We start from the raw sequence: 27,086 nt of genomic DNA on the forward strand, positions 1-27,086 counted from the left end.
AACTCTTAAAACTTTATGAATATGAGCTTGTAATATGTCTTTGTAATATTTGAGGTCTAAAAGCACTGCACCTTTTTTATTTTAGCAATTTCTCACTTTCTGCATATAAATGCTCTAAATGACAATATTGTTGCAATACTTATTCTGTGCAATATTTGTCTATAGTGTAAGTTATTATGTTTATTGTTATTGAGTGTATTGTGTATAGTGTTTATACTGTAAAGCTATCTGTAAGTCTTATTTTATATTATATTTTATTTTATTACTCTTCTTGTAAATATTATTCTCTGCACATTGGTGGGGATCTGCACCCAAGTTTTTCACTCACATGTACATACACCTGTACTCTGTGACGTGACAATAAAAATCTTGAATCTTGTTATTTGGAATTTGGGAGAAACACATTTGAGTTAAATACAAAAAAAGGAAACATGTCAGTGATAACTTGGTAACATTTTAATAATTAATGATAAAATAATAAAATACGATATTTTACTAAATAAATAAACAGATAAACAAACGGATTAGGGTTTATTACAGAACGTCACGTTACAGGAAGCGGAAGTGTGCGGATGGAAACAGAGGGAGGTAGCTGGGTAGCTAGGCTAGCGGCTGAGCTCGGAGCTGTCTTTGTTTTTATTGGGATTTTGATATAAAGCAGGAGAATGAGGCTGTATTAGACAGAGCAGTCACTCTGAGGGGGAATATTGTGAGTAGGGGCAGCGGGCGGAGGTGAATGGTAAGGGTGGTGTGGGTGTTTTATCGTGTGAGAAGCTCTTTCGGTTCTTTTGTCTGTCTGAGTCTCTCGGTATCCGAGTTAAAATATCCGCTTTGGCCGCGACGAAGCTCGACTTCTCCCCCTCATGACTTCGCCTGTTTCTCAGTAGGACGGATTTCCACACGCCCGACAGGTGGGTTTAGTGTTTGACTGGGTGGATAGTATTTTTTCTTTGGTTAAGGGACCAAAGCGACACATTCAGACGTCTAAATGTTTAATAGAAAACAAGATTTAACGTAACCTAGCTAAGCGGTGTAGCCATCGCGGTGCTAGCTAACTAACCTAGGTTAAATGTTAAGTGTAGTTTTGATACTGTTATCGCTCGGTTAGTAATGTTTTTATAGAATAAATGACTTTTAAGGATTTAATGATCTCTGAAATAATGTCGTGTTAACCTAGGTTAGCTTACTTATGCTGAGTGATTCCTGCTTGAGTCTTAAGTGAGTCATATTCGTCATGTCTGATTTGTTTCCTTATACTAGCTGCTTGGACTGCAACTAATGTTTATTTTGGTAGTTGACTAATCTGACGAATATTTTTCAGATAGATCAATGATTATTTCTTTCTCTATTTCCTGAGGGTATGGCTTCTGTTCCTAGAGTTCTCTGTCTTTTCAAAACGATAGACATTGCTCAACATTTAAATGCCCAGAAAAAGACATTCCGATTAATGTGCAATGTTTTGCTATTTAGTGAGAAAGTGTTGTGCACTGCAGTTACAAATAGTAACAAATAGTATTAACTATTAGTTCACACTGTTACTTACAGTCGATACATTTTTATAATCAACATTGTCGATTATGTCAACTAATCGCCAACAGATATACTAGGAAACTATCTAAATATCAGGTGATCGTAATAATAAGGGTCTTAAAATATCCCATGCTATTTGGGCTGGAACTAATGATTATTTTTTTAGTTGACTAATCTGACTATTATTTTATAGTAACTGCTTAACATGGGATTTAAATGCCCAGAACACATTATGATCAATCTGAAATATACTGCTATTTAGTGAGGTAATATATGTAATCTGTTGTGTCTGTCACTTTTAGTGACCATGCTGCAACTAATGATTATTTTGTTAGTTTTGATTATTTGATTAGTCAGCTGGGACCAGAAACGCAGTGGGAAAGGGGTTAAGGGCTGCGCACACAACTCAGCTTACTCAGTTTACACTCTGCTTGGTCATCAAAAGTGGCTGACCCATACTTTTTTTTTTTTTTAACTAAATATCTGAATATTCCATACTTGTCAGAATGCTATCTGGGCATTTCAATGGCGTATAATCCCAATCCCAGCTGTCCATGTAGTGTATATGGCCATGACTTGCTTATCACAGGCCCCACTAAACCATCGGCATGCACTATTTTTATGGATACAGGAGGTAATTAGCAGGACTCCATAATTTTGCTAATCAGTGACAACCCAAATACAGGTCTTTAGGGATCAGCTGGTCATGTAGCGAAGTAAGCATGCACCATTGTTGATCTGTCTGTTATACTCTGACCCTTTGTTTCAGTTTATACATTAGACTCATGTATTTTCCATATGCAGATGCATTCTCCTGAACCCTGTATGTGTTTTTTTTTTTCTTCTGCAGTACATTTCTAAACAACCACTTGATACTTTTGAACCTGGTGCTGTTCAGTTGTTATATCTGAGAAACACATCATGTACGCCCCACCGGGACCTGCTCTCCCTGGAACCCGCAGGAGAAGAGGTGGAACAGCACTGCCCAAACAACCCGAACGAAGTTTGGCTTCTGCGCTGCCTGGCGCACTATCCATCACGGCCCTGTGCACAGCCCTGGCCGAGCCAGCCTGGCTGCGGGTGCACGGGGGAACCTGCCCGAGGCAGGAGCTTGGAGTGGCTGACGTTCTGGGATACATAGACGAGACACTTATTAAAGGTCATTTTTTACTCACTTTAGTCTTTTATGCTCTTATTATGACCTAAACTGACTGCTTAATGTTTATTAATAACACTTACCAAAGGAACAGGCCTGTTTCTGATACAATCACAACACTTCAATACTCAACAACTCACCTGTAAGGGATGCAAGTTGTGATATGATTCTGCTTGGATGACAGAGCCTGAGGAATCTAATAGCTATAATCTTAATTCTCTCTGGCAGTGGGCCTGAGGAGACTTAATACATTTAAAAAATGACAATGATTAACTAATAAAAAAAATGTCTTTTAGAGTAATTTAAATCTTATTAAAATGGAACAGGAAGTGTATGTGTTAAACATTCACACAAAGTTCACAGATTACTTTACTGTGATTTTTGCGATGATGAAGCTCCATGTACCTATGCGCAACTCTTATTTTGTATATAAATAAATGTTGTTTCTTTTGTTTTGCCACAGACTATTGCATTAACTCCCAGACCATTCTGCTGTTGCGAGTTATTGCTGCCTTCTGTTTCCTGGGCATTTTATGTAGCCTGACAGCTTTTCTACTGGACGTCTTTGGACCCAAACACCCTGCTCTCAAGATTACACGCCGATATGCCTTTGCTCACATTCTTACAGGTATTTAGCGTGTGGTAGTGACATTTAATGCATTATTGGCACATTTACAATGTGTTTAAATGATGAGTAAAAAAGGGTTAAAGAAACATTGTTATGTCAGTCCTCTATATATTAACAATTGGCTTGATATGTAGAGAATGCTTTATTTATTTGGCCTATAACAAAAATAGTGATGTATTTAAAAAAATATTGGCACTCAATCTTACTTACTACTTACTACAATCTTACTACTTACTACTACTTTTTTTTTTTTGGATTGCATAAACATACAATACTCACAGGAAGTCCACATAGTAAAGATTTTGCATTGCGGCTGTGCAAATGCCAGCATTTCAGTGACCGTATGCAATGACGGTGTAAATTTTTGTGCTGTTCTCTAAATATGTTTACTATTGTGCTTCATTCTGCAGTGCTCCAGTGTGCCACTGTGATTGGTTTCTGCTACTGGGCCTCAGAGCTCATCCTCTCTCTTCAGCAGCAGCACAAGAAGTATCATGGTTCACTTATCTACGTTACCTTTGCCATCAGCTTCTATCTGGTGGCAGGAGCTGGAGGAGCTTCCATCTTGGCCACGGCTGCCAACCTGCTCCGTCATTACCCCACTGAGGAAGAGGAGCAGGCCCTAGAGCTCCTCTCAGAGATGGAGGAGAGCAGTGAAACTTTCCCTGCTGACTACGATATTGCCAACCAGTTCCAGCCTCCACCTGCTTACACACCCTGATCTGGATTTCAAACCAGCGTGCTTATTCCTTTCCTGTATACTCGCATCCATGCTTCAGGTACCACTGTCAACCTCCAAACAAACCATGGACTGAGAGACTTGTAGATTCCAGTTGCCAAGTCACGAGTTACATACATAAATTATGTAGGCTGAATACCTAAAATACTACATCATATGCAAACATAATTGTATATCCATGCACAGACTTGAAGTAGCAGTTCGGCTCTTGCTTCAGTGCATGGAACAAATTAACAAGTTTCAGCATCGCTGCTTTTAGGATTGCTGATTAACATGAAAAGTTAATCTTTTCTTATAGTAGTTTGCATGTAAATGGCAGTAAAGGTCCCTTACAAAACTGCTTTAAAAATGACATAATGACAGCATTTCATGTGTTTTTGGCATGCAGTCTTCTGGCTGCTTCTTGGGCACTTTAAATTGTGGGCTTTGGGAGAACTTTCCATATCCTTTGCATTCCCCCCCCCCCCATTCTGTTTATTAAATCACAAGTATTTCATATCCTCCTTACATTCCACCTGTACAGTGCCCCACTTCATAGTCTTTATTTTGAGGCAGCATAAATGCCCTCTTTTAAATTTGAGTATAACACTGTTTATCTAGTCATGTGCAAGCCTGCTGTTTTTTCTCAGTCAGGTTGGTCAATTTATTGTGTGGATGACTGGCCAATGGAGTGATTTATTTAACTGACATTTTACTGATTTACAAAGAGCCCACAGAATAACACAATTTGAATTCTTGATTTTAAATAATTGACCCTAACAAAGAGTTTGTAGACCCGTGGAGCTACCTTAAGCTTTTTTTGTGCAGTTCTAAAACATCTGCAAATTATTCTTTTTAAACTTTTGTAAAGTTTTTATGAATTATTTTCACTAGCTGTTTAGTTATTGAGCTTATTTAAAAAAATGCACATAAACCCCAGAGAGCACAGACTATTTATTAGATTTTTTTATATATATTGTTAATTATTCAACCACACATAGTCAGCATTTACTAAGCTCTCTGTGGGATAGCCAGTTTAATCAGTTTTGTCAACTGTAATTTGATACTGTTCAAGTTTGCCAACTGATTGTAAGTGTGCTCTTCATTCATTTGAGGTTTTGATTATATATCTGTTTATCCTGTTTTGTGTGTTTGTGTGTATTTTGCGTGCTTTGGTAGTGTTATTGAGATTCAGAATGTCCAAACTTGCCACTTGTGTGATACAGTGAAATCAATACAAATTTTAAATCATGTTTGTATTCACACTTTTACAGTCTAATTTAGCATCACCTGTTAAGTCATTTTTAATATGTGCACTGTCATGGCATGCCCTGACAATTTGATACCGTATTTGTGTTACTTGGTGGACGTTCAAAATCTGATTGTAAACATGTTCTTTTCGGTTTTACAATTTTTCTTTGTCTGCTTTATATTGGGGTGGTTTGTGACCGTTCAATCATATTTAGTTTCTCCTTCATTTCTTTAGCTGTATCATTAACATGTAAAAAGGATGAATAAAAGATTTGGTGATGGTTTTGTGGTATCTTTGGTTGAGCGTTTGATATTTGTTCATAAATACTGTTAGATTTTTTCTTTGCTTTTACAGGGATTGTAGGATCTGCAGATAATTGAAGCTGTGGAAAGAACATCATTTACATGACCATCTGTTTCATTTATAGTTCTTTTCATTCAGCATAGACCACTGTGGCTGGTTTGTTCTTTTCAGCAGAGCATCAGGATAATAGGATGACTAGAGCTTAGGTCCAAGAAGCCATTGTTACAATGTCTTACATAATGCTGCAGAGGAATGGCACAATAAAGATGCAATTTGTGGAACATTATGGTCCCTGTCAGACGTATCTGTTGGACGCCTACTTACTAAAATGTGGGAGAAGGTTTTGTCTGATTTGGAGAACAGGAATGTGTATTACCCTCACTTAAATACAATTTCCTGCCTAGTGTAGAAAGCAAAAGGTAACCGATAAGCTCATACAAAATCATAGTTATAACTGCATCAGTTGCATCCTTGAAATCATACAGAATGTCGGCTGCATTTCTTGGCTGTTTAAGAGGGTCCATCACATTGAAACAACCATCTAAAGCATAGCGGCCAAGAAATGCGGCCTACTGCTGCACTGCAGACTTTGGGATGCAGCTAGTGGTTCCATTTGCTTCTGTTCTATAGAAATCAACCCAAAATTGTCCACCATGTTTTCAAATTTGCATCCAGAAATCATAGTCAATCACTTAATTCTTAAGTAAATGTAATACAGCAGTTAAAGCGTATTAAAAAACATTCAATGTCAATCTGTACTTTACTGATTTATTTCAGTTTGGGTAACAGTTTGGGTTCAGTTCAAAATGTGAAACTCATACATAGATGTATTACACACAGAGTTATCTATTTTAAGTGTTTATAAAAAATTTTGTTGATGATTATGAAAGCCCAAAAATTAGTGTCTCAGAAAATGTTAATTTTATATAAGACCATTTGGTACATGATGTGCTGTAAGTGCAAAGTATTCTAACTTATGTATCTTAGTATATATAACTTCATTTACACCTCTGGTCCAGACTTTTGACTGGTACTGTATTTGGTACAAAAGCACCTTTTTTCAAATGATAAACTTTTAATAAACTATAATTTTATAAGTAAATATTCAACTTCTCACCCAGACTCTATTGGGACTTGCCAAGCAGCACTTAGTAGCAGCAATGCTACTCACTGCCCAAAACAAGTTTAATTAAAATAAATATCATGTACATGTAATTAATTAGATACTATTTTAAGTTGCTTTGCTCCATTTACCCCCATTCATCGAGGACTCTCTCGCGGGGGCTTCCTCTATCGGTGTGCAGTAACTTTGGCTCTCTAGTAAACCGGTGTGAAGCCTGTCCAGGCTTTCCTCACCATTCACTCACCCAAAAACATCAAGACAGTGTATGTAACTGGCAGGCGGTGCTGTGAAAGCGTTTGACATAAAAAAAACTAAATAATTCGAGCGAATAAATCAGATTTTAAACTTAATCCCGAGGTTAAAACACATTAATAACCAGCTCTCGGTGTGTCTCACTGTTGCTATAGCAACGCGTGAGGCACAGGGACAAATGCGGCGACCTGATGCCGCTGCCCTGGGAGATAAGCTAGGCTAGCTGTCTAACTAGCAAACTGTTGTTTTATTTCCTTTTATTTCGGAAGAAATGCTCTGTATATATCCGAATATACTTTACTGAGCTTCTCTGGGTAACTGTTGGACCCAGGCAGTAAGAGGTTTAGCTTGTATTGCGGTTGTCGAGGCGTGAACATGTAGCGAGCCAGTGTTTCTTGTCAGTTAGCTTAGCATAAGCGACAGACCTTTAACTGTAGCTAACCTAACGTTAGCCTACTAAGTGTTTTATTCATTTGCTTTGTTAAATAATAACAGTAACGCCATGGACGTAGCTACCGACTGCATAACCAAGAGAAGGTGTCATGTTATTTATACATATTTTAATATGTAACTAAAACATACTCTAGAGAGTAAAATCTTAGTAACCTAGCTTATGTAAGTTATATAGAAGGTTTATGAAGAAACACATTTGAATGGTTAGCTAGTTAGCTAACTTATATGTACTAGTGTTACAGGTTACAGCATTATTAGTGTTATTTAAAATTAACTATGTCCACCAGCAACCTCCCCCCTCTGAGGAATCTACCCAGCTGGACTAGGGTTGGTATACTAGACAGGGCCCGTTACCCGAGGGTAACATTACCTTCTCACAGTGTCCAAAGTGTCCACGAAGGCCCAGTTTCAGTCAGAGAAAGCCCACAGACAAGCCAGAGCAAACCAGGGCTGGATGCATCTCGAGTAGCCTCTCTGGAGAAAGATATTCTGTTCCTTCAGCAGACACACAAAAACACCCTGGAGAAACTGCATGAAGAAATTGAAGGTCTGAAACGCACCAACAAAGGTATGCACATAATTGTTCTAGACACGTGTAGAGTTAATGTTGTGGAAAGGTTTTACACAAAATAATAAAATATCCAAAGGAAATTTTAAGAATCAAAAAGAGTGCAAAAGTATGTAAATTAGACAGACTGAGGAGATCATTCATCCCCATTCTTAGGGATGAGGCACTGCTAGAGACGGAGTTAAGTTAAATCCAGTCACACTGCACATGCCCTTTAAATGTCCAGAAGACATGTAAATGTGAAATGTTCTGATATTTAGTGATAAAATGTTGTTTCTGTTTTTTGGCCACTTCTAGTGACAAATCTGAGTGTGAATTGAGTGAGTGGGCACCCTTTACCCTCTCCATTGCTTTTCTGACCCCAGCAGAAAATGCAGTGCAGTTACCAGTTAACATCGACAAATTGTAATAACCAACATTATCGATTATGTTGACTAATCGTATTAGCCCTAGTTGCAGGTTAAAAAGTTTAGCTTAGACTTCATCAGCAAAATCCATGAAAAAAGGAAAAAATCCAAATGTAACATAGTTATTAAATAACCTCAATAATAAATAAGGTTTTATCTATTTTTTATATTATCTATTTTATTTGCTACATATACTGTTCCCCTTTGATTCGCAGAATTTTGTTTGCAGCTTTTATTATGTTGTGTTTAACATTTGGCACAACATTAATTCCATAGAACACCATGCAGCAGGTTGTTCATCACCGTAAGCCACTTCATAAAGTGGAATATAGCCTGTAGGTGGCACACTTGCATTGTTTATGAATGAGCTGCTTTCCGTTTTTTACACAGAGTTACAGTATCGACTGATCATGGATTCACATCAGTCTTCAAGAGGTGCAGAACATGTACAAAATAAAAACAAAATAAAGTTTGGTATCATTCAAGAGCAATACACTAAATTTAGTCTCTCTTATTAGAGTCCAGTGCTGAAGTTTTACATGAAAAGCAGCATCAGACTGGTGTCATCAGGTAGCTAAATGTTTCTTATTTTTTTCATTTTGAAAGGAATTGCCTCACTAGATACAACAGATGATAAATAAATGTTTTTGTTTGTCTTGACCTGTTTAAGCTCTGAAGAGAAGCAAGAAACTGCAAATGATCCCGTAGAACAAAATGAAGGAGCCGTCACATCTCTGCTTCCTCTGAAGATCCACAGTGGAAAGTTCAGGCCTCCACGCACCCCAACACTACAGGAGTGTGAAGCTATCATCCAGCAACTCTATAACACTAATGTCTTACAGTCTCAGGAGGTAACGAGCTCCCCTCCAAAGTTCTGTTAATATAGGCCATTTCTTGCACTCTCTGCAATTCTAATTGCTACCTTACACCCCGCCAACAGGATCTATTTACCTCTTATCATTTAAACAGCAACGGTGCTTGTCAATATGTCTAAGCCACTGAGCGTGGTGATCTCGAAAAGAAGTGTGTTTAGGAAAATTTCTGGTGTATTGCTATCTCGGCAGCGGAAAACACAGGTACACCGCTGACTGAATACGACCTACACAGTCGTCAACAATTAGACGTTCATTGCTATCTTGCCAGTGAATTGTTCACAAACCGATACCGTGTGCCTAAAGTTGGGAGCTATGCAAACTTTTACATTAACTATAAACAGAATACAAAATAACATAGACAGTATTCTATATCAGCACAAAATATAGGTAAGACTACTTCCTTCCAGACCTGCTTCTACAATTATTGGTGGATTCCTGCTGTTTGCATGAATGACCAGCTCATGCACATTCACAGCGTGAATAAGCAGGTCAGTTTGCTCTGCTGAGATGTGTTGGACATATCGAGATTGCTGCACCGTTGAAATAGCAATACACCAATGCCAGAGCGCACCTGGCTCTTAAAGGGAGTGGTTTCAAGCCACGCAAGGCACACTTTTCCTGTCCTTACAATAGCAAAGGCACACTGACACCCCCTCAATCAAGCTGCACGGTGTGGGTATTTTACAGATCAGATTTAACTCAGAACAGTTCAGTTAAATTTGCATATCCTGTTTTGTGACATACCCCCGGAGTACTACTTTAGTCCAAATCAGGTGCATGTAGAAAAGTTTTATGTATTAAGGTCATGTGTTTTTCTTCCTCCCAGCTGTTGAAAATGAAGGCTGTTCTCAGAGATGTTGTCTTGAACAAAAAGAAAATTTCATCTGATGTTTACACTCAAGCAAAGATATACCTCTCTGATCGCACCAGGTGATTTCTTCTCTTGTTCTTCTCAGCACCATTGCCGAATGGCATTTTGCTCATTGACAAATGTTGAACTAAAACTGATCTTAATTTCTTGCTTTCAGCAGTGAAGAGTTGGAGCACTTTCCAAAACTACCTCTTAGACCATTACCAAAAATACAGTAGGTTTATGTTGCATTACTCTTTTATATAATGGAAAATAATCTGTATTGTATTTTCGATTTTCTTATAGTTTTTGTTATTTTTTCATTCTATTGTTATAGACAGCCCAGTCAGGCCTGTGTGAGACAGAAGGTGATTCTACCGGCCATCAGTCAGAGCCTGCACAGCGGTATGACAGAAAGGCAGAAACGAGCACAGGACATGCACAAAACACGCTTCAGGCGAGCGGTCAACTCTTAGCAGGCTGTTTTTAGTGTTACAGTAAAGATTCTGCAGTATTTCTGGAGAAATCTGACCTCTTATTTTATAATGACTTTACGGTTTCATACTGTTGGTTTAATCTCATGCACTGTGCCATCCATCATCAGAGTTCAATGGTTTCTGATTTTCAGTGTGGACTGAACACTTTCAGTGTGCAATTAAGACTTTGGTGTTAAATAAAGTTCAATGAAATCCCCTCCATTTGGGAATGGATCATTTATAGATGCGAGTGGTCATCTCTTTGGTTTGTTTTCTGTATGTCGTGTAAGCCATAGTAAATGACCCTTGACATCTCGGCTCCTAAATCCAGTTTATTAGGGCTTTAGGACACTAAATACAGCAGGAGGCCACACTGACGAACTTATGTTTTGACAGACTTGTAATTACAAAATTCACTGTGAGCCTGGCATGTCTTACACCTTGAACGGTAAACAAGACTGACCACTTGACTTAAGAGAGGTTTGGTGGTCATTTAATTCTAAAGCTGTAAATTAATTCATCTACCAGCTGTTAAATGTGTGAAAATGAGAAATACGTACGTTCCTTTTGATGTAAAAAAAGAACTACACTTGCACATTTTAAACCTGGGTCCGTTTCAAAATCCTGCAGAGTGGTTTTAATGTCACTTTAAGGCCACAGATTATGATTAAAGACTTTATACAAATGTACATAGTTTTGGTCAGGCTGCTGTTTAACCACTAAGGAGTGAAATGAGGTGTGAACAAATGCTTTTCATTTCCAGTGGGTAGTAGTGAGCATATGTTCCCCTCCCCAACAAACCACATAAGATCCTTTCCATAGAGGCAGCCAAAAGCCCAAGCCAGACATGAGCTAAGCTGGTCAGACACCTAAAGCAGGCCTGTTGTTACTCGGAGTGGACAGGCCTGAGAGCCTGTTAGGCTCTTGAGCCAGAGTGACCATTCAGTATCTCGTAACAACTCCTTGACCTCTATGACACTGGTGCCTAATAGCCACACGTAGAAAAGAAAACGCGCTGCTAAAACAGAAATAACATAAAAAGTCAAAATTGTGAGTTTATAAAAATATGAACTGATATGATACAATTTTGAAATTTCAGCAGTGATTTCTGTCGTCTTGCTGATTTTTGGTAGTTTATGCATGTGAATTGCACCACACCAAATATTTAAACCTTTTTCCAGATATTATCAATCATTTTAGCACACTTAACCATATTTTTAACAAACCACATTTGTTTAAAGTTTGCTAAGAAAATTGCTGTAAGCATATCCTGCTCTAGAATATCTTTGCCAGCATCTTGGTCTCTTGGATCACTGCCTTCAGCACCAGTAGACAACACATGGTATTACTGAAACTAAGAGCCTTATTTAAGTAATGGGCTTTACAGGGCAGCTATCACCTTTACTCCAACTCTCAGACATTCCTGCACAGATTTTGGGTTTGCAGGTTGTAGGCATTCTACTCCACAATTAACACAACACAGCTAATCTATTCAGTAGTATTCACTAAAGATATAGTGTTATGGATATCTGATTGTGGGTTTTATTTTAAGTGAAATCTAAAGTTTCTTGTGTGTTAGCAGAGCCCTGAAATCGCTGTCAACATCCTTGTCACCATCAGTGAGGCTGCAGTCTTTTTGTCACCATTCCCTCAAAGCCCAACAGCTTGTCTCAGTTAAAGCGCCTATAGGATTGTCCATAGGATAAGTGTGATGTCCAGCGTGCCGGACAGTTCAGACAGTCATGTCCAGTTCAGAGGTAAAACAGTTCATGGTCAGACTGTTATCTCAATGCTTGTGGTGTGGGTGCCGGTGGCCAAATGACTTAAGGTAATAAGATAATGGAAGCAGGTATTATTAGAGGTGATGAAGAAAGGAAAAAGGTTTGCTCCCACAAAGAATCTTATCTTCTCAGAATTTAAGCTTAGGAAGTGACGTCTCTGCAGCTGCAGCGTTGGTATAAAAGACTCCCACTTGGTGCAGAGTGGAAGAGGGTTACGTCTGTCTGCAGGACTTTGTTGGGTTGACCATCCCACCGCTTTTTGGATTGACCTGTGTGCTCTGAGTCAGAGAACTTGACCATGTTGGCATCAAGAGCTCTCCTCTTAAAGCAAGCTGCAGCTGTGCTGAGCCGCCAGCCCGCTTGCCTGGTGCACCAGGGGGACTGGGGAAACTGGGGGAACACCAACATTGCTGTGGTAAGTTTTCCTTGTAGTTAACTGCTGTTGGCAAACAACAGAATAATAGACCGTGGAAGTTTTTGTGCATTACATACATGCATGCATATTTAAAAATAGAAATTGTACTACACTTTTATGTAAACTTGCTATTTAATTTGCTGGGTAGGTGTTCTCTGGATGTGGCTGGTGGGATGGAACTGATGTTCATGAGGCTGCGTAGTAAGTAATAAGTAGTAATTCTATATGATTTGGGAATAAATAATATATAGAAATATATAATATAATAGAAATATAATATAATATATAGAAAGTTCATAGAAATTCCTATAAAGCTTGAGCAAGCTGTGTACAGTGCAGTCAAGTTCAGTATCTAACCAAGCTGTTTTATTTTGTTTAAAGCACTATGTATCACCTGAGCCGTAATGGGGCACGCTTTCAGATCTTTGCTCCCAACCAGCAGCAGATGCATGTCATGGACCACATGAAGATGCAGCCCTCCTCTGGCGAGAACAGGTGCGTGTCTTCCAGTGGTTTATCTTTTTTCTTTAACTGTATACTTCTCTGCCTTCTAAGTGTAAACTTGGTTCCATTATTAAACATTTTCAACACTGTTGGATGCTTCTGCAGTCATCAGAAACCAAGCATCAGGATTTTAGAAACAGATTCTAGAATTGCTGCTTTGTGATGTTAAGTTTGAAAATTAAACTATGCGTTTGTTCTGCTGCAGGAACATGATGATGGAGTCTGCCCGCTTCAGCCACGGTCAGGGCATGATGCAGATGCAGGACCTTTCCAGGCTGGATGTCAACAGCTTTGATGCAGTCATCTTCCCTGGAGGCCACGGCATCGTCAAGAACCTGTAAGAACGAGGGAAAGGCAGAAGGGGATGGGAGTGGGATGTTGACATGAATGCTAGGGCTGGATGATAGGGTAAAAATACTACATAATATTTAAAGACAAAACACAAGATTTTCTTGACAGATTCTAAACCTCTTAAACACTTCAGAACTATTGTTGGTTTCTGTTTTGGTGGAATTTATAAGAAAACATGTATTTTCCAATTAGTTATATTTAGGATATAATAAAGTCTGGGAAAATAAAGGGTTTTTATAATGTCTAGTTACTAATTACTGTTTGTAATGAAATGTTCAGTTGGTCAGTGTTGTTAAAGCAGTCTGGCAGGGCTGGATTGGTTGATTTTGTTTTATTTATTTCCAATATATTAATATACATTATATACAATATCTGTCACTGACAGATATTTCTTACAGGGTACTTTATTTAGGTTTTTAGTTTCAGTTTCAGTTTATTTTCTGTCTTTTATTTTGTTCATTTCAATACTGAAATTATATTATATGATCCAAAACCATGATATATATTCTAAAAAATGTAAACTATTTTTGTCCATATCGTCTAGCCCTTACAAAAAGTAAATTATGTATCATAATGAATGAAACTGATTACAATACAAATACAAAACATGCTTGCCGCATTTACACAAAACAAAAAATAAAAATGCAAGTTTGATCCAGGAATACAACAAAATGAGTACATAAAACCAACCCTTTATATACTAAACACATGATTGGAAGATTTAAGGTAGCTATGAAGTAAATTATTAAATGTGTGGGATAGTAGAAATAGACAGAATAAAGAGCTCTCTGCTTGTTTACTTTTCATGGTGAGGAAAGTGAATGAATGACACCAAGAGAAAAAGTCTCTATTACCCTAGTTGGCAAAAGCCAGCTTCATCCCACAGAATGACATCTTTAATTTGTCTGTCCTGAATCAGATCTACAATCCAAGCCTCTATTCCTGGGAATCTAAGCTTCTTTACAGGCATTAGTATCAACAAACTTATGGATAAGTCCTTGGTGTAAATACAGACGAAAGACCGGACTTACCTACGTCTCTTTTAGAGAGAAGGACGGGCTGTGTGTTGGGTCTAAGTTGTTTTGAAGCTTGGTTAGGTTTGCTAGAGTTGGAGATGTGGGGAGCATGGTCACTGTCACGTATCCTCAAATGTAGGCCAACTCAGGTCAAGGTGAAACTTGACAGTAGCTGTAGTTGTTTCTCAGGTCAGATTTGCATGTGCACGTGCTTTCTTTAATACTTGCATGTAACAGGTAATATTGTCTCAGGATTGGATCATCACTGGACTTTTTTTAAGCTCTTTCCCTTGATCTAATGTGTGAGCAGGTCCAGCTTTAACAAGGATGGGAAAGACTGCAAGCTTCACAACGAAGTGGAGAGGATTCTGAAGGAATTCCACCGTTCACGCAAACCAATTGGGTAATTGCTTAATATGCCTTAAAAAGTGATAAAGATCTTAACTGCGTTTCATCGATGTTTAAGTTCCGGATTAAATATTTCTACAGAAGTTTGCATGAACAAAAATATGATTTGCTGTGTCCAGAGCAAGGATTTGAGCTTACTCAGCTTTGTTTCTGTTTCTTTTTTTTTTTTTACAGTTTGTCCAGCATGTCTCCTCTGCTGGCATGCCGGGTGCTGCCAAATCTGGAGATCACCATGGGTTACGAGCGGGATGAGAGCAGTCGCTGGGGACGCTGGCCCAACACCAACATGGTGCAGGCTGTCAAGAGCATGGGTGCTCGCCACAACATCCGCGAGCCCTACATATCCTTACTGAGACATGGGATACACTGGGATGGAGGGAATAACAGTATATGGGGTTACAGAACATTATTAAAGAGATATTGATGGTATATTAGAGCTGGGAAATAGAGAAATGTAATGTATCACAATATTTAAAGAAATGTGCGCAATACATAGTATGTATCATATTTTCACACTCTGGTAAAATGCACTGCTAGCGGCAAATAAAAAAAAATGCATATCATAATATAGCAGTTACGATTTTATATAGTGTGTTATACTGCAATAATGTATGCAAGAAGATATGCTGCTTTTTTCTATTCACATTTTGGAAAACTGTCATAGTATAAAAACACAATATCAAATGCATAAAAGTCTTTACATGTAAACTAATAATTAAAATCAATATTGATACAGTATTCCCAAATATTAAAATACTTCAATATAATAGACCCCTAATTGTTTTTATGACATCTCCAGTCCAGAGTTAAGCAGCTGGCAAGTATTAATTAGTTAATAAGGTATGTCGTTAGAAGACAAATCTGATCTTGATTTTTTGCTTCATCGTGTTTTCTTTCCTCAGCCTTTGATCTTCCTTAACCCTTTTCTTACGAGGCCTATGTGGACGAGAAGAACAAGGTGATCAGCACCCCAAGCTTCATGTGGGAGACAGACTACCATTATCACTACATCTTTGACGGCATTGGAAACATGGTGAAGCATGTCATGCGCATGACCTCAAAGTGAGTTCTGCAAGAAACGCAGTTGGAAGGTTTTAATAAAAAAAGCTGAAACTTTAGGTTGACCTGAACCTGCTACACTGCAGGCATACAGAGAGTAAATAAAATAAGCATCCAATGCAGGCTGTCTGTGTTGTACTATGTTGTGTGTGTGTGTGTATTTTTATGTACTGTATGTGTATGACTGTTAAACATCTAAAGATATATATCATGGTGCTGTGCTCTAGAACTGCATAACTAGGGTTTGAACAAAGAAATCAGTGGTGCGTTAAAACAAAATACAATAGTTAATTTAGTAAATAAAGACACTTTAATAAAAACATATAAAAATAACAAAGAACACAGTGATAAAAAATGAAATAGGAACAGATATAAAATCAGCATATTTCTGACCAATTTGTACAAAACTGGAAAATCATCTTTGGGAAAAAAAAAAAAAAAAAAAAAAAACATCTTCTTTTACAAAATTTACAGTTTTATTTTAAATATATGATAGTTTTCTTTCTTACAATCTAAAATAAAAACAATTTGACAAGAAACTATTGACAAAATACTGTATATACAAACATTACAGACAGTAAAAACTGACAATCAGCAACAGGACAACATTTCACCAGCAATGTAAAGACTGTTAATAATTTACCATTCACATTGACATGGAGATTTTATGTAAACAGTGGTGTTCATCATATGCTCTGTGTTCTGTAAGCATGAAATAAAAATACATCAGAAGAAACAAATTTTTAGTGTAAAAGTAGAATATTTCAAATTTGAGAAAGCAGGTGGTGGTAAAGATTTCTGCCAGAAATTTCTGTATTTTATCTTCCAATTCATCATGGGAGAAAAACTACAAATAAACGGTGGCTTACTGAGCAATATGACAATAAACAACACATTTCAAATACAATTTGAGATGACATACAAATTCATATCAGGCACTGAAAATTTTTGAAAATGGTAGGTCTATTTTTATCTTTCTCCATTGAAGGCAATGGCTCTAAATTTAAACAATTATTAAAAGTGCAGCGGGAATGAATTGAGTAAAAGACTGCACCTGTACCCTGATGCCCAACTGATAACGGCTACAGTGCAGAATTAGATGAATGATCCAACAATAAGGATTCATTGCAACTGCAGTATTTTCTGTTTTTAAACGGAATAAATAGCTGACAGTGTTAGTATTACAGCTCCAAATAGTAACAGTATATGGTCATATTATAAAGTGGGTAGAGGAATTTCCCTTAAATGTCAGATTAAGAGCAGATCGAGCTGATTTTGTCCAAAGTTTAAGGCCCTAGTCCACAAGAACCTGGATATTAAAAAATCCCATAGATTTCCCACCCTCTAAGGCGGTATCTGAGATTCAGCGCAGATGCACAAAAAATGCTTTTAACAAATATCTAGATACATGTGGACAGGGCCTAAATAAAATATGTTTTAGTCAGTCCTTCCACTACAGCACAAAAGTGTCCATTATTTTGATATTGATAGAAAAAACATTGAAATAAAAAAAATAATAATAAACAACACAAATCATTTGGCAACGTGCCACAATAGCTTATTCCATTTGTTCCATATAGTTATTTTCAAGCAAAGGAATATTATATGAAATCATTGTGAAGGTACTCTTATCATACAATAGTTGTCTTTTAAGCTACTTTCCCACAAATTTTGCCAAAAAGGATCTGAACAGATTGTGCTCAGCAGAAACACACTCTAAGGTTAGACAAAAACAGATGCTGCACTATAAAACACTTTTGTGAATGTAACAGTTCAGGTAAATGGGCTGATTTCATGTATTAGTTTAAACCATTTTAAAGCTTACCTTTAACCAGCCCTGAAGACTCAGTCATTCTTCATATGTACCAGAAGACTGGAGGCAGTTACAAATGATTTCATATTTCAGGCTAAAAAACTTGATTGTCCAAGCACACTTTCATGTTGTACAGCCACTGTGGTTTCTGTAGTGTTTTGGTCTAGGCAACATAGTAGCTTACCTTCATGCTAGGTTTTTATTCAAGGCCTTTCCAAGAATGTCACAGTGAAAAATTAGAAAGGAAAAATGCTCAATACATTATTTGAATGTTTTTGGTAAACTGTGCTGAGGCAGTTTTCACTGTAATCAGCTGGATGCATTTTGGACTTTGTGGTTTCGCATTTCCAGTAGTTTCCACCATGGCAAAATAACTAATGCAATTAAGTTTTTATGCACATTCAGCATCTCTTGTACAAAGTTTCTTTTTATGTCCAAAGATGAATGTTGCAGTTATTAGGTTAGTGAGTATTGGTATTCCCACCCAGGACAGGGCTGTACCTAAAAGCTATGTATCTCCTTCCGTTGGAGGTTCTGAAAAGCAAAAGACCAGTACACTGTCAGAGCAATATCCTTTAGAGCATCATATACATAAACAATTAATGAATTAATTCTCAGTGAAATGGCATGGTCAGTAGTCTGCCACTGAAACATTTGGCTAATTTAAAACTGCTCAAATTTTCCCTAAACAGCCAATATCTAGTAGATACACTAAACCATTTAATAGACTCTTTTTGTTATGAAATAAATGTTCTAATGCACCAAATGTCAACCAAGAAACAAAGAATGTTTGGTATCTGATGTTTGCATCTGTGCAAATACTTTAGGTGACCTGCTTATAAGGTATCTGGAACAGTCTAAAATGTACTGTTATAAAACTTTTGTTAGTGTAAAAATAAACAAATGCACATTGCACACTGAAAAATAGGAGTTTATAGTAGCCATCTTTAAGCCTTAACTTTTTTTTGTAAATTAAAAATTACTTGTGGTAAGGTAAGTTAGGTTGCTTTTCCACTGCAGAGACAAATGATGATGAGTCTATGTTGTATCATTTTGTGCCATAGTGGACCTGTTAGACCAGCTACAGTTTCGTTTTCCATTTGCTGTGTTGCTTAATCAGGGCAAGGAAGCGAACAGCTTCTTTTCCCTGCAGTGGAAAAGTGGCCTTAGTCTTACAAACCTGAACTTCTGTTATCACTGTGGTTTTGGTCATTGCACACTGGAGACAATTGTGTAATGGTTTTAAAATGCTGTTTGCATGTGGTGCACATGAGCTTTCATTACTTTTTAGCCACATTAGCCAACTGTGGTCCCTGTGGAGCAATTCTATAGAAGCAAAGTTTAGCCATCAACAAAGTCTTGGCTGATCATCAATATTTAGAGTAAGGGAAAACTATCTGTCTGAATTTAATTGCCAGTTAATTTAATGGTCAGTGGTTAAAGAGGTGGAGTGGAAGGTAACGGACCGAGGTTAGGCTCTTAGAGCAGGGCGGAGCTTGAATCAGAGTCAGGGTCTGGGGGTAGGCAGGGGTCTTGGGAAGATGATTCCTGGGTTCTGCGGTACTCCTGGAACTCTTCCCTCAGGGCATTGAAGCGAGCTTCACTAAGTGAGCGACCATACTGGCGTGGAGGAGGATGGGACGTCGGGGGGAGACTGACGGAGGAGTATGGGCCTAAGAGGAGAGTAATGGAAAATAAAGGGAAAAAAAACAGGAATGGGTGGGAGGAAAAAGGCCAGCTGATTTGGTGGAGAAAATGAACAAACACATTTTGGAAGCTGAGAGGCACACAAAATCTCACCTTTCTCCTGCAGGTCCTGGAGGCCAGTGGTGGAGCGAGGCCGATCTCGTCTAAGATCCCTGCCTCTCCCCACTCCAGCCTGCTCCATTTTCATGGCCTCCAGGAGGTCAGCACCAGTTTGGCATTCAGTAGCATCCCACTCATAACTTTCATCTACTGATGTGTTTCTTCTACACACAAAATACATAATAGAAAAATGCTTATAAAATGGGGAGCAAATTATTTGTTGGGATGAGTAGAAATTAAAAATAGCTAAAAAAAAAAAAATCTATGATGAGGTCACCCCTCAGAAAAGTTTGTGCATCATTTTCACCTTTTTGACCTCTGCACTCGCAGGTCCGATTCTGCCTTGTGCCTTTCGCTCTCTTCGGTGGTCTCTGGAGAGCTCAGTAAAGTGGGAGTGATAGAGATAGACTGCCGGAGGTGCCCGTGCCCATACGGCCCAACGCTCCCCCGGCCGCTGCTCTGGCTAGCATAACTGGCTCGGCCATCCTCTGCTCTACTGTCCCTGACCTCAACATCTGTCCTGCACTTTCCCATGCCCACCCCTCCATAAAGATCCATTTGAACCTCGTGATCCCGCGGGAGAAAGGCTGGTTGACATGGTGAGGGCCAGCTGTAACCCCTGGGCAAAAACGGCCTTTGGGCACCTCTTCTAGGATCTACAGGACGAATATATTCTCCCCTCACAATAGGTCTAGGCAGGAAGAAGGGTCTGGGGACAACATGGGGTACATACTTGTGCTGAACTGACCTTAGGGTTTCTCGATAGGATAATGGACATCTGGAAAATTCTGGAAAGACCGTGGCCTGTCGACGTGGATCAGACTCACGTCTATGAGGTTCTGTGGGTTTTGAAGGTTCTAGGATTTGAGGGACATGGGCATGTGAGAGGTAGGAGGGGGTCATGTATGGTCGTTCCCTGTAAGGAGGTCTCTCCAGACTACAACTACTGGGGGGTTGAAGGGGCACTGCCCCTTGCCACGAAGGACCAGGTCTAGAGTAAGAGACTGCAGGTGTGCGACCCAAACTGTAAGACTTTACATCTGGATAAGGGAACTCATCTCTATAACAGGTCTCAGAGATATAAGTCCTGGGGGTTTCGTAATGCTCCCATCTCTGAGAGCCTAAACTAATGGATTTCTTGAGGAACGGACGGGGTTGCCCCATGCCAGAGAGGGTTCTACATGGACCAACACTGACTGATTTCTTCATAAAAGGCATTGGAGCTTGAGAGATCCGTGAACTTATTTTGTTAGGCCTCTTAAGCTGGGGTTTTTGAGATTGTTCCGATACCAATTCTGCAATAATTTCACCTTGACTGGGACTAGTAGAGAACAGTGATGCCACACTTTTGGCAGTACTCACTAGGGTCTGTGCTGGATTGATCTGATTGGTGGGTTGTTGGTAATGAGAATCTGTTCTTTTTTGGGAGAGCAATGACTGAGAACTCCTTCCCTCTTGATCTCTAGTTTGTGCTGCTCTAGACTTTGTCTCTGATGGCTCTGAGCTTACACTGATATCTCTGTATAACAGCTCTGGACAGGGTTTGGAATTATTTACATTTTCAGGAATAGAATGTTCTAAAGGCACATATGGAGTGTGGATGTCCACCAAAACCCTGCTCTGATGATTTTTAACCTCATTAACCTCTGACTCATCCTGACTATGAGTTTCCCAATTCTTAGGGACCACATCTGGCTCACCTCTTAATAGAGTCCTGTTTTCTGGCTCTGAGTTGGGCCAGGTAGATTCTGCTTGCTGACTTTCCTCAACAGGCTCATCTACGCTCATTTCAATGAAGCCTGGAAGGCTCAAATACTCCAAGATAGTACTAGTTTGCAGAGGAGATGCTCTGGCCGGTTGAGGGACAATCTTGGCTTTCATTGATTCTGACATTCTGGCAATGGAGAAATTAGACTGATCGCTTTCTGCCTCATTTTCAAGGGTCAGAGGAGAAATTCGGCTGGGGCTATCACTGAAGACACATTTGTCACTTTTGCGAGAGCGAGCCCTTACTCCCTCCTTCTCTCTCTCAGGCTGCAGAGATGAGGAGCTGACCTCATCTCCAGCTTTGCTCTCACTCTCTTGCACTTTGACTTTGGCCCCTGTTCTTTGATGGTCATAAGGAAGAGTGGAGCAACCAGAGGGACTGTGGCTTAACTTTACTTTGCGATTAAGGTTTGTGTCCTCTGTATGAGTGCTGGGTTTGGGGTAGTGAAAACAAGGGCTTCTTACTCTTTCTCTTTCTGCTACAATTTGTTGTGTTCTCTCAAATTCCATCTCAGATGGATGAGGACTATGGGGAGATGGACATGTGGATCTAGACACAGCTGTTTGTGTTTCTATTCCTCTGCCTTTCCTCCATCTTTCATCTGCCAGAGTCCTTGAGCAGAAAAATTCCTGCTCCCTCTCTGCTGTTCTCTCTGGGCATCTGACCCGTGCCTTACTCAGGTTAGAGCCACAGGGAGAGGGACTGTTTCTTCTTGGGGAGAGAAGTGAGAGGGAAGTGCACTGTGTGACTGGTGAATGTGAGGGATCTCCAGCTGCCGTAGAGTCCTCAATAGCCACTAGTCCTTGCCGAGATGTGTCTGGGTCCAAGCAATGAGGTGTGTTTCCCTCTGAGAGGCTTTGCATAGGCACCTGGTTGGTAGGTGAGGTTACAGGACTGATGTCCCAATGAATGTAAGAGGAGGAGGAGGGGGGTATTTGCTCCATGGGACTGCTGGTGTTGCCAAAGTAACATCCCCTCCGATAGTCTGAAACCCGCTGGGCCAGGCTACTAGGTCTCTGTGTTTTTTGACGGAGCTGGATGTCCTGAGGTTTCCAAACAGGGTCCTCTGACTCAGCCCCTGCCCATCGTCTTAGAGGGCTGGCTGATTTGGCACGCCTTTGCTCCTTTTCACACTGCTGTGCCCTGCGGCTGACAGTGTAGCTCTCCAGCTCCCGCTCCATCTTCTCCCGCTCCTTTGCTAGCATCAAACACTTACTAAGGTTATCCCTCTCTTCACTTGCCAACTGAGAGACCACTGTGCTAAGTTCACTCAGCTGACTGTCTCTCTCCATTGGCTGGTAAGCACTCTGATGCAACAGTCTCTCTCTCTCTAGAGCACGGGCTCTCTTGGTTAGGCTCGGAAAGATGTCCTCCCGATTGCTTGGGAGGCAGTACTTACTCAGCGAGTCCCGACCCCTGTTTTCACTGCAGTCTGAATAGATGCTGACCCTCTCCAGAAGAGCCTCTGAACAGCCCTGCTCCTCGTCCGAGTAAAAGCAGCCATGGCGGGAGAAGTTTCTGGCCATTGCTTTTACCCTGCCTGGGGAGTGAGCGGGTCTCTCAGGCTCTACCGAGTCTACAGCCAGACCTGGTGGTGGCCCTTGTCTCTCATCCTTCCCTGAGCTAATAGAGTTGGCTTTGGGAGAATCTCTAAAAGAGCCACTTGACTGGGGGAATTCTTTTTTAAGGTTCTTCTTAATGTGCATTGGTGTGGAATTCTCTGGGCATGGCTGGACAATGAAGCGGCCATCAGGTCCCCTGGATATGGACTCAATGGCAGACGTTGGGGACGGGGAGCCGCCAAGGTGGCTCTCAAAGAGAGTATAATGTGGTGGTGGAGAGGATGATGAGAGGAGCTGCTTCTTCTGATCCTGATACTCACTACGGCTGCCCTTGTCGAAGGAGGAGCGATCTGAGCGGTCAGAAGAAGAGGAATTTGGGAAAAAGTTTAGGGGAGGGCACAGCTTCATCTTTAACATGCTGTCGGGGCTGTCAGAAGGCGAGCGAGCTCTGAGAGGAGAAAAAAAACAAAAACAATGTGTTTCTTAAGCCTGTTATGGTTATCATACATACATACAGATTACACGTTTTTACAGTTACATTTAACAATGAGCTTTAATGGAAAGTAAGCAGGCAGGATTTAATAATTGCGCTTTATAAACAATAGACCTGCTCATTTATTTTATTTTGAAATCAAGGGTATTAAAAAGGAGTGTATCCTTCTTTTGTTGGAGTAACATTGACTAGTGTCCAGGGAAGGATTCCTATTAGTTTTTGGGGTATTTCTGTTCAGTGATGAGTGGAGTTGGATGATCGTCACCCCAACTCATCCTCAATTCCGCAACTTATCACAAAAGGTGCATGTACAGTTCATATACATTTCATATGAATCCCGGATGGCTTTATACCCCTCTAGTCCCTTCCTGGCAGCAGGCATGGTTACAATAGGTTAATTTGGACATATCAAGTATGAGTACAGAATCCACTGTGGACCAGTTTACGTCTTATATAAAACGCATTTAAAAAGCTTAGTTTCAGATATATTTGAAATATTATGATGGAAAACAGACGTTTAAGTATGATGTATGAGGAGCACGAATGGAGACTTACTGTGGAGATGAGTTCTTCTGGAAGGCAGATGGAATATCTGAAACGGTGGGGGAGGATGCAGAATTTACATCATGCCACACAGAATGATTCAACCAATTAAACAATGAAATGATAAAAAGAATATAAACTAAAATAAATATAAAATAAGCACATTACAGGTGTTGGAAAAGACAGGCAGGCTTTAACATTGCAAGTATTGCATGTTTATGTTAAATTAGATGCAAACAAAGATCTCAATGAAAGAGTGAAATTGACAATGCTTTTGTCACCAATAAAACCTGTGTTTTTCTAGAGACCTAACAAATCATATATAAAGGCTAATTATTAAACATTATTATAATATTTCTATATATAAATATTCCAATACTGTATATTCTATTATGAAACATAGCAGTGTGCTTTCAATATTTTGGCTTTACCATCTCTTCTCTTTCTGCGGCGCCGCTCCCTTCTGTGGCTCATGATACACGCTGTCATCAGTGAAAGGATGATGGCCACAAACAGGAAACACACACCCCCAATTACACCAGCCAGCAAGGGCTCAGGAACAAAAGCCAGCAAACTGGGCGGAGCTGGGTAGATCTCCATACCTGTAGACCGCAGGGAATAGTGATACTATAGTTATGAATATAATTATATTGTTTCCACTTAAATAAAACAAATAAGTCATACATATGCATACCTTTAGTAGAAACACTGACTGATTCACTGGGGTCACTGATCATTTTGTCTTTGCAAGACAGCAGTCGCAGTTCATAAGTGGAATCCTAAAGATGACAAATAAAAAAAATTAACAATGTACATTGGTATGTTTGTATGCTACATGCTACAGTTTATACACATTATAGTAATATGTTGAACAATTTACCCTGAATAGTCCCTGCACAACCAGTTCTGTAGTATTAATGTTGACTGCTCCATCAAGTGTAACCCACTCTCCTTGCCTATCTTGCCTTCCCTGGAGGACGAAGGCTGTGATCTGTGAAGACTCAACAGATGGTGGGGACCACTGCAGCAGCACGCCTACTGCGGTACGATTGGCTGACAGTGAGGTAGGAGGGGGTATTGTTGCTAAAATAGTTACTACAGTGGGTGGGTCTGTTGCCGGAGCTGAATATAAAAATAAAACAAAAGAAATCATAACATTACAAGTCATGTAAGAACTTTAAATCCAAATTCAAAGAAGTTACTGAGTATTTAAGATGCAGTTATAATGCAGTATGTGGTTCATTTGACTACTTACCCAGTGTCCTAATAGTGACAATCTCACTGAAAGGACCAGATCCCAGTTTGTTCTGGGGCAGAATGCTGAACTGGTAACTGGTGGCAGCCTGAAGACCCGTAACAAGGAGATTGGATTTAGATGTGGGAACAGGAAGAGATGCCCATTCATGCTTCCCTCTGGTCGTGGGCTTCACCCTAAGAAACAAAAAACAACACGAGTGCAATGTCAACAAACCTAAATAGGATAAATAATCAATTACTCAATGAGGATAATCACTAGCATTGGAGCTACACTTTCCAGGACCAGAGTTGGGCACTGTTAATGTAGAACTAAATGAGATCACTGACCAGACGGTGAACTTCTGTGTATATCCTCCATCAAAGCCTGGCTCCCAGGACACGTTAGCATGGTTCAGCCCTGGATCTACAGAGACCGCAGTCACCGCATGTGGACTAGTGCCTGTCAGAGAAATTGATGAATAACAAATGAGGTCTGCACATTAAGATCGTAAAAACAGTTTAGGATAAGCTAAACTGTTTAGGATAAACAAGTCACATATTGTGTTGAATTTCCTTCCTTTTTTATAATTGTCGATTACCCAAACCACTTTCTAGGACTTCCCCTATCACTAGCAATGCAACGGCAACAGGAGTTTGAAGACTAGCATATGCCTCCCCTGACACATGTAAATTCAGCCACTGCTCCTTTTTTAACTGCTGCTGATGTAGCATTATCGAGTAGCATCACAGCGTGCTCGGTGGAAAGTGTAGTGACTCTGCTCCAATACATCAGCTCACAGATGCCTGAACAACCTGTGCTTACCAACATTGTCTTGGGAGTGATGTGGGGAGAGAGCTATCTACCCACCCAGAGAAAGTGAGGTCAATTGTGCTCTCTAAGGCTCTGGCTGCTAATGGCAAGCAGCATAATCAGGATTCGAAAAGCGATCCTCGTTTCATAATGGCAGCGTCCTAGTCCGGCTTATTTTAACATAATATGTGATGCGCAAATAGTATGTGACTTTGTTTGGGGGGAAATGTTCATATTTATGAGACAACAATGACATGCAGTAATAAGTAGCCAATTTATGTGTAGGGGTGCACCTTTTTATTGTACAGCATTTATAAGAAGAGTCACCATATGGTTACACTGTGTTGGTAGGTAAAATAATTACATGTAATTAATTTCACTGTATTTCAGCCATTTTTTTTGTTTTTACAACAGACGCTTTTACAAATGCTCCAAAACATGCCTCAAAGACATTATCAAGAAATGGATGTTTAAACTTTAGAAATGTCTCTCTCTGGACAGCCCTAGAACATGGCAAAACACTGCTAAACATACAGTACACAACTGTACATGTCCTCTTGTGTTTGAGCAGTTTGTTAACTGTGGGGATATTGCTAATGAACCTTTATTACTTTTATAAGCTTTATAAGCTTTTTAAAGGGAAGACAACATTTAGAAGTATTTCTCACGTACCCAGCACTAATATCATGGTGCCTGTGCTGACTGTGGCCACACGGTTGGTGGCATAACACTCCCACGCCCCCTGGTGGTCTTTGCTAAGAGGACGCAGTACCAGAGAACCATTGGATGATACTGTAAATGGAGAGCGAGGGGCAGCACCAACCTAGAACAGAAGAAGAGAAATTATGGTGTGAATTTGAGAATGAGTCAAATCTGTATCTTGTATCTGTACAGATGAGTGTTTACAACTGAACAAGAGATTTTGTGAG

The 27,086-nt window shown here is 39.7% G+C and overlaps 4 protein-coding genes across 8 annotated transcripts in view; 3 read left to right on the forward strand and 1 right to left on the reverse strand.

The window, feature by feature from the left end:
• The first annotated feature begins 563 nt into the window (after nucleotides 1-563).
• On the forward strand, nucleotides 564-5,575 carry tmem127 (transmembrane protein 127). Its single transcript, XM_007247200.4, has 4 exons — nucleotides 564-911; nucleotides 2,381-2,689; nucleotides 3,150-3,314; nucleotides 3,725-5,575. Exons 2-4 carry the CDS (start codon nucleotides 2,452-2,454, stop codon nucleotides 4,033-4,035), a joined length of 714 nt encoding a protein of 237 aa, XP_007247262.3. The 5' UTR covers nucleotides 564-911; nucleotides 2,381-2,451; the 3' UTR covers nucleotides 4,036-5,575.
• Nucleotides 5,576-6,997: 1,422 nt separating this feature from the next.
• Nucleotides 6,998-10,808, forward strand: LOC103022143 (coiled-coil domain-containing protein 74A). Of its 2 annotated transcripts, none has more exons than XM_022670410.2 (8): nucleotides 6,998-7,499; nucleotides 7,703-7,983; nucleotides 8,781-8,825; nucleotides 8,909-8,960; nucleotides 9,061-9,241; nucleotides 10,092-10,195; nucleotides 10,297-10,350; nucleotides 10,453-10,808. In XM_022670410.2, the coding sequence occupies exons 1-8, from the start codon at nucleotides 7,465-7,467 to the stop codon at nucleotides 10,589-10,591; spliced, it is 891 nt and encodes a 296-aa protein (XP_022526131.1). In that variant the 5' UTR covers nucleotides 6,998-7,464; the 3' UTR covers nucleotides 10,592-10,808. The 2 variants fall into 2 exon arrangements, with proteins under 2 accessions (XP_022526131.1, XP_022526130.1); XM_022670409.2 differs by having other exon boundaries at nucleotides 7,000-7,499; nucleotides 10,294-10,350.
• A 1,359-nt stretch (nucleotides 10,809-12,167) lies between these two features.
• Nucleotides 12,168-16,266, forward strand: gatd3l (glutamine amidotransferase class 1 domain containing 3, like). Its single transcript, XM_049485808.1, has 7 exons — nucleotides 12,168-12,787; nucleotides 12,936-12,988; nucleotides 13,169-13,282; nucleotides 13,497-13,628; nucleotides 14,969-15,061; nucleotides 15,241-15,403; nucleotides 15,995-16,266. Exons 1-7 carry the CDS (start codon nucleotides 12,671-12,673, stop codon nucleotides 16,130-16,132), a joined length of 810 nt encoding a protein of 269 aa, XP_049341765.1. The 5' UTR covers nucleotides 12,168-12,670; the 3' UTR covers nucleotides 16,133-16,266.
• Nucleotides 16,267-16,412: 146 nt separating this feature from the next.
• Nucleotides 16,413-27,086, reverse strand: part of igsf9b (immunoglobulin superfamily, member 9b) — a 43,936-nt gene continuing 33,262 nt past the window's right edge. For 2 of the 4 annotated variants that reach the window (XM_007247204.3, XM_049485805.1), the window contains exons 12-22: nucleotides 26,830-26,980; nucleotides 25,695-25,806; nucleotides 25,366-25,541; nucleotides 24,991-25,232; nucleotides 24,805-24,889; nucleotides 24,542-24,712; nucleotides 24,123-24,159; nucleotides 20,052-23,522; nucleotides 19,739-19,908; nucleotides 19,405-19,611; nucleotides 16,413-18,472 (exon numbers count right to left, since the gene is read on the reverse strand). In XM_007247204.3, the coding sequence (XP_007247266.3) occupies nucleotides 19,418-19,611; nucleotides 19,739-19,908; nucleotides 20,052-23,522; nucleotides 24,123-24,159; nucleotides 24,542-24,712; nucleotides 24,805-24,889; nucleotides 24,991-25,232; nucleotides 25,366-25,541; nucleotides 25,695-25,806; nucleotides 26,830-26,980 (4,809 nt within the window). In that variant the 3' untranslated portion in view covers nucleotides 16,413-18,472; nucleotides 19,405-19,417. The remainder of the gene's footprint in view (nucleotides 18,473-19,404; nucleotides 19,612-19,738; nucleotides 19,909-20,051; nucleotides 23,523-24,122; nucleotides 24,160-24,541; nucleotides 24,713-24,804; nucleotides 24,890-24,990; nucleotides 25,233-25,365; nucleotides 25,542-25,694; nucleotides 25,807-26,829; nucleotides 26,981-27,086) is intronic. The other 2 variants (XM_049485806.1, XM_049485807.1) reach the window with 2 other exon arrangements.

The sequence above is a fragment of the Astyanax mexicanus genome, chromosome 12 (genome assembly GCF_023375975.1).
Source record: "Astyanax mexicanus isolate ESR-SI-001 chromosome 12, AstMex3_surface, whole genome shotgun sequence".
Lineage (NCBI taxonomy): Eukaryota > Metazoa > Chordata > Actinopteri > Characiformes > Acestrorhamphidae > Astyanax > Astyanax mexicanus.

Bases quoted from the DNA above. Each gene is read 5' to 3' on its own strand.
- tmem127 (XM_007247200.4), top strand. From the start codon at position 2,452: ATGTACGCCCCACCGGGACCTGCTCTCCCTGGAACCCGCAGGAGAAGA. The intron at 2,690-3,149 runs GTCATTTTTTAC...GTTTTGCCACAG, and splicing joins AGACGAGACACTTATTAAAG to ACTATTGCATTAACTCCCAG. The intron at 3,315-3,724 runs GTATTTAGCGTG...TTCATTCTGCAG, and splicing joins CTTTGCTCACATTCTTACAG to TGCTCCAGTGTGCCACTGTG.
- LOC103022143 (XM_022670409.2), top strand. From the start codon at position 7,465: ATGGACGTAGCTACCGACTGCATAACCAAGAGAAG. The intron at 8,826-8,908 runs GTGCAGAACATG...CTCTCTTATTAG, and splicing joins TTCACATCAGTCTTCAAGAG to AGTCCAGTGCTGAAGTTTTA. The intron at 9,242-10,091 runs GTAACGAGCTCC...TCTTCCTCCCAG, and splicing joins ATGTCTTACAGTCTCAGGAG to CTGTTGAAAATGAAGGCTGT.
- gatd3l (XM_049485808.1), top strand. From the start codon at position 12,671: ATGTTGGCATCAAGAGCTCTCCTCTTAAAGCAAGCTGCAGCTGTGCTG. The intron at 13,283-13,496 runs GTGCGTGTCTTC...GTTCTGCTGCAG, and splicing joins CCCTCCTCTGGCGAGAACAG to GAACATGATGATGGAGTCTG. The intron at 13,629-14,968 runs GTAAGAACGAGG...ATGTGTGAGCAG, and splicing joins CACGGCATCGTCAAGAACCT to GTCCAGCTTTAACAAGGATG.